At 45.4% G+C, this 6,388-nt stretch overlaps 1 protein-coding gene across 1 annotated transcript; it reads right to left on the bottom strand.

The window, feature by feature from the left end:
* Nucleotides 1–528: 528 nt before the first annotated feature.
* Nucleotides 529–5,169, bottom strand: LOC125530324. The gene is made up of 2 exons (XM_048694722.1): nt 4,697–5,169; nt 529–1,482 (listed from the first exon to the last, which is right to left on the bottom strand). The coding sequence occupies exons 1-2, from the start codon at nt 5,159–5,161 to the stop codon at nt 664–666; spliced, it is 1,284 nt and encodes a 427-aa protein (XP_048550679.1). The 5' UTR covers nt 5,162–5,169; the 3' UTR covers nt 529–663.
* Between the last annotated feature and the right edge of the window lie 1,219 nt (nt 5,170–6,388).

A 6,388-nucleotide genomic window follows, 5' to 3' on the forward strand; every position in this document is an offset into this window, starting at 1 on the left:
GGCTAAACCACAGGGCAGCACTAGCCACTATGCTCCACACTAGCAATCATCGCACTGCCACTGTCCACAACAAGGAAACTAGATATACTCACATATTCAACCAAAATTACCACCACAGGTAGGCAAAGCAATGGACCAATGGTGAATGGTGAACACACACAAAACTGATGATAAACCAAAAGGCAGCACTATGATCCACACTAGCGATCATCACACTGCCACTGTCTAAAGCAAGGTAACCGGGTATATTCACAGTTTCAGACACATCTAGGTATGAAATAACACATATCTAGAACAAACCAACCACACGATCTCTTGGAATGAACTGAATTCTACTTGCAAGTGACAAAGATCACACTACCTCAACAATAAACACATGACAAACAGCAATAGCAAAATATCTATGGGCTAGTAAAACCTGCAAGAACACATGTATCAACAAGATACATGTTCTACGATCTTATCACCATCAGAACAACAAAGCATAAAAAATGATAGCCGACATGAAATAGATTAACGTCATCAGAATGACCAAAATTTAAGCCCACATCGCATATCAGTAATATCCAGGAAAGATAACATAATACTCCAAGGTTTCAGTTTTCAAAGACAAACGGGACACATATAAATGAGTTCAATTTGAAGAGCAATCGCAAGCCACCTCTAAGCCTTCTGGTTGTAGACGTAGGTGAGGCCGCACTTGCCGCAGTAGTGGCGGTCGAAGTGGTTGGCCATGAAGGTCCCGGCGCCGCAATCGGCGTTGGGGCACTCCTTCCTGAGCCTGGTTACCTTGCCGGTGGCGTCGTCGACCTTGTAGAACTGGAGGACGGCGAGCTTCACCTTCTTGTGCTTGTGCTTTTGCTTCTTGGGCTTGGTGTACGTCTTCTTCTTGCGCTTCTTGGCGCCACCGCGGAGGCGGAGCACCAGGTGGAGGGTGGACTCCTTCTGGATGTTGTAGTCGGCGAGGGTGCGGCCGTCCTCGAGCTGCTTGCCGGCGAAGATGAGGCGCTGCTGGTCCGGCGGGATCCCCTCCTTGTCCTGGATCTTGGCCTTGACGTTGTCGATGGTGTCCGACGACTCCACCTCCAGCGTGATGGTCTTACCCGTCAGGGTCTTCACGAAGATCTGCATCTTGGCGGCGGTGGGGTGGTCGCCTCCGCGCGCTGCGGCGGCGACGGTGGCGGCGGCTGCTGCTGCGCTGGGGTGGGGGTTGGGCGGCGGTATGCGGGCTAGGGTGAAGGGAGAGTCAGGCTTTCTATAAGTACAATCGGCAGGAGAATATGAGCTGTCGGATCTAGGGGTTCCAGATCGGACGGCTGGCTTTCGTCGATGGTATTTTGGGCTGGGCTGTATCGGATTGATTATGTTTGTGGCCCATGACTCGTCAGGAGGGTTCGATCCACTGTCAATATAAACATGTATATTCCGTTCACTTGCCCCCCCAAAAGTGTAAATTACATTGACACCTAGAAACGTGTAAATTCAATTTAGTACTGCAAATTATTTTTATGAAAGAATGAACATGTAAGTTTTATATCTTGCCTAGCAAAAGAATTGGCCTCACAATTATAAAACATAAACAAGCAAGGCTCTACAAATTCCAACATTGGTTACTTTCGCAAAAAAAGAAACATTTGTTGCCACTCACGAATTGCTTAGCTTCTGGTCTCGCTTCTTTTGTTTTTCCAAGAGAGCCTCACACTTAACAGGTAAGTGGCATGTACACACTCCTAAATTCCCATGAAAAACAAGCGGGCACCCTCCAAATTAGAGAAGGGACTGCAGGGGGTGCTGCCGGGGTTTGCCCAATATTCAGCTTCGATTCCAATTACGAATACGACCATCCAAACAACAACATTCAGGCCGTCCCAATGCCAATATCCAATTGTAAGCCCCAATATCAACACTCAAACGGTGCCTGAGTGATATTTAGTTTGCATCCCAATTTTAGTGGTGTTTGCGGCATGGAATTTGATTCCACCGTGTGCCAACCATCACTCATGGTTTGTTACTTTGCAACAACATTCTGGGCATAGCTGTTCGAGAGTGTAACATGTCAATCAATTCTAAATATGCAATCTTGAGACGACCAATTCCAAAAATGCATTAAGGATGATGTAACTAGTGTATGCCTGAGCGGAAATGCCCAACATTACTCCATGCCGAGGCCACATAGTGTATGACTGAGCGGAAATGCCCAACATTATTAAGCAACGTTCTAAGCTCACCACAAATAGAGTCCGCCACAACTAAGATCAGTCAAACAGTCACAACAACGACGGCAGCAAACAGTAATTCCAGCTGCATGATCATTGGCATGGCATGACAAATACAAACCACAATAACCGTTGAACAACCAAACGTGTTTTTGTCCGTTGCAAATAGCATTGGGCCATTTCAGAAATCAAATTGACAAAACTAAGCAAGTTTCTGAACATGTCCAGTTATTACCACACTTGCAATTATAAATTACTCCATGCCATAGAAATTTGGCATATGCAAACTAATGCCACGTCCAGAAAAAAATCCATGACAAACAACACATGCACAGATATATCTAAGGTTGTAACCACATGCACAGATATGGTATGACCACACAATTTTGTGAATCCAACCAGAATAAACAATGAAATGCACCCAAGGCAGGCAATAGTTAATGATGGAACACAAAACAGATGGATAAACGACAGGCAAGGACTTTGCAGCATTTCTTCAGAGAAGAATTTGGATAATAGGGATGCAAAAATAGAAATGCAGATCATGGCTACATAAATGTACATATTTGGATAATTACATCAAATGGGAATCTGTAGAGGCATAATGAATAAACTAAAATATCTGTAGATGAGAATTCAAATAGCTGAACTGCCTTGTTGCAACAGCCATGAAAAATAAACAACTGAATTACTGTTGCACTTTTGCTTATTCTCACAAAAGTTCAGTGACAAGTTGGCGTTTTAATTCTAATGCATCGAAGCCGCCTTCTGTACTAGTTGTAAATTACAGATCTTGACTGTATGTGAAATGACTTGTCACAACCCAAGAACAAACCAAAAAGAGAAGAACAGAAGTCAACTACAACTGTAAACCGACAGACATATGGTATGATAGACCCAATCAAAATTACGACCACAGGTAGGCAAGGCAATGGTGAACACACCCAAAACTGATGGCTAAACAACAAGGCAGCACTATGCTCCACACTAGCAATCATCGCACTGCCACTGTCCACAAGGAAACTAGATATATTCACAGATTCAACCAAAACCCACCACAAGGAAAGCAACTGTGAATACGCAAAACTGATGGCTAAAGCACAGGGCAGCACTATGCTCGACACTAGCAATCATCCCACTGCCACTGTCCACAAGGAAACTAGATATATTCACAGATTCAACCAAAACCCACCACAAGGAAAGCAACTGTGAATACGCAAAACTGATGGCTAAAGCACAGGGCAGCACTATGCTCGACACTAGCAATCATCCCACTGCCACTGTCCACAAGGAAACTAGATATATTCACAGATTCAACCAAAACCCACCACAAGGAAAGCAACTGTGAATACGCAAAACTGATGGCTAAAGCACAGGGCAGCACTATGCTCGACACTAGCAATCATCCCACTGCCACTGTCCACAAGGAAACTAGATATATTCACAGATTCAACCAAAACCCACCACAAGGAAAGCAACTGTGAATACGCAAAACTGATGGCTAAAGCACAGGGCAGCACTATGCTCGACACTAGCAATCATCCCACTGCCACTGTCCACAAGGAAACTAGATATATTCACAGATTCAACCAAAACCCACCACAAGGAAAGCAACTGTGAATACGCAAAACTGATGGCTAAAGCACAGGGCAGCACTATGCTCGACACTAGCAATCATCCCACTGCCACTGTCCACAAGGAAACTAGATATATTCACAGATTCAACCAAAACCCACCACAAGGAAAGCAACTGTGAATACGCAAAACTGATGGCTAAAGCACAGGGCAGCACTATGCTCGACACTAGCAATCATCCCACTGCCACTGTCCACAAGGAAACTAGATATATTCACAGATTCAACCAAAACCCACCACAAGGAAAGCAACTGTGAATACGCAAAACTGATGGCTAAACCACAAGGCAGCACTATGCTCCACACTAGCAATCATCGCACTGCCACTGTCTACAGCAAGGTGACCAGGTATGTATATTCAGAGTTTCAGGCACATCTAGGTATGAACTAACAAATATACTACCTAGAACAAACAAACCACACAATCGCTTGGAATGAACAGCATTCTAATTGCAAGTGACAAAGATCACACCCCTCAACAATCAACACATGACAAAACAGCAACAGCAAAATATTCATCTACATGTGAATCCATGCATAGTTATTGGCTAGTGACACCTGCAATAAAGGGTTAAGCTCAAGAACACATGTATCAAAAGATACATGCTCCATGATCACATCACCATCAGATCAACGAAGCATAAAATACGATAGCTGCCATGAGATAGATTAACGTCATTCAAAATGACCAAAATTTAAGCTCGCATAGCATCTCAGCATTAGGCAATCAAATATCTAGGAAACATAATACTCCAAGGTTTCAGTTTTCAAATACAAACAGGGACACATATAAATGAGTTCTATCCTCGACAGGTAAAAGAGCAGAGCAAACGCAAGCCACCTCTAAGCCTTCTGGTTGTAGACATAGGTGAGGCCGCACTTGCCGCAGTAGTGGCGGTCGAAGTGGTTGGCCATGAAGGTCCCGGCGCCGCAATCGGCGTTGGGGCACTCCTTCCTGAGCCTGGTTACCTTGCCGGTGGCGTCGTCGACCTTGTAGAACTGGAGGACGGCGAGCTTCACCTTCTTGTGCTTGTGCTTTTGCTTCTTGGGCTTGGTGTACGTCTTCTTCTTGCGCTTCTTGGCGCCACCGCGGAGGCGGAGCACCAGGTGGAGGGTGGACTCCTTCTGGATGTTGTAGTCGGCGAGGGTGCGACCATCCTCCAGCTGCTTGCCAGCAAAGATCAGGCGCTGCTGGTCCGGGGGGATGCCCTCCTTGTCCTGGATCTTGGCCTTCACATTGTCAATGGTGTCTGAGGACTCAACCTCCAGGGTGATGGTCTTGCCAGTGAGGGTCTTGACAAAGATCTGCATGCCTCCCGCGGCGGGGTGGAATGGAGGCTAGGGTATGGAAGGGTCTGGCGTTATATAAGTATAAGTAGGCGGGAGAATATAAGCTGTTGGATCTAGGGGTTCCAGATCGGACGGCTGGCTTTCGTGGACGCTATTTTGGGCTTGGCTGGATAGGATCGATTTTGCTTGTGGCCCATGGTTCGTGTAAATTGCCAAAAAAAAGTGTAAATTCCATTTAGTAGTGTACGTTATTTTTATGTAGGAATAAACGTGTAAATTTGTATCTTGTCCAAAAAAAGAATTGGCATCACAATTAAAATATATGAATAAGCAAGACGCTAGAGATTTTTTTGTGCGAAAAGGATCAAATCTATTATAAAGATTCACCAAAAGTACAAAGCGTCTCAAACATAATAAAATTTTCATTGAGGTTCATGGACCACCGAACGACCATTGTTGCTACCAGAACGACCCGCCGACGCGCCGCTATCGTCGCTCCCATACCGGAGCCGACCCGACCTTATCGACGACAACCGGGGAGTCTTCGTGCACGTGTCCCTAAGGACCAGCGCCCTGGAGCCGCATTCGTCGTCGCTGAATCCGTCAATCGATCTGAAGAACCTGACACCAAATATCGTCGCTACGTATGCATGACGAGAAACTCTAACCTCACCGCCCCAAGGAGCTGATAGGAATCTACGCCGAAGCTCCGTCTAATCCGTCCCAACGAACGAACTAGAGGAGGATCGGAACCCGGAAGACTGACTCGAAGAAGGAGCGCCGCCATCCATCCAAACACCGCCCCTACAAGGACTAAAACCATATACATCTACTAGCTGGAGTCGAGACACCATGATTTTCCTCCCCACCACCGGCCGCCGGAGCGGCAGGCGGAGGGAAAGCGAATCAACAGGCTCGCCGGCGAAGATCGAGAGGAGGAAGGGTTTCCCAAGTCGCCTTAGGAGAGAGGGGAAAATTGGAACATTGGTTAAAAGAAAATTAAAACTCATCCAATTCAGATATTAAAATGAAAAATCTATCATCAAGAAGAATTTTTTGTATAAGAGATACATAGTGCCCAAATAGAAAACTCAACAAGCTCCTGGGGCACCGGGTTGATACAGAGTATAGCAAAAACATGTTACAGCGAAGGATTAAAATACTCCCTCTCCCGGTTTATTTGTCGCATAAATGAATAGAAATTAATATATCTATAACTAAAAATACATTTAGATACATCTATTTCTG

Source organism: Triticum urartu, unplaced genomic scaffold (genome assembly GCF_003073215.2).
Source record: "Triticum urartu cultivar G1812 unplaced genomic scaffold, Tu2.1 TuUngrouped_contig_6231, whole genome shotgun sequence".
Classification (NCBI taxonomy): Eukaryota; Viridiplantae; Streptophyta; class Magnoliopsida; order Poales; family Poaceae; genus Triticum; species Triticum urartu.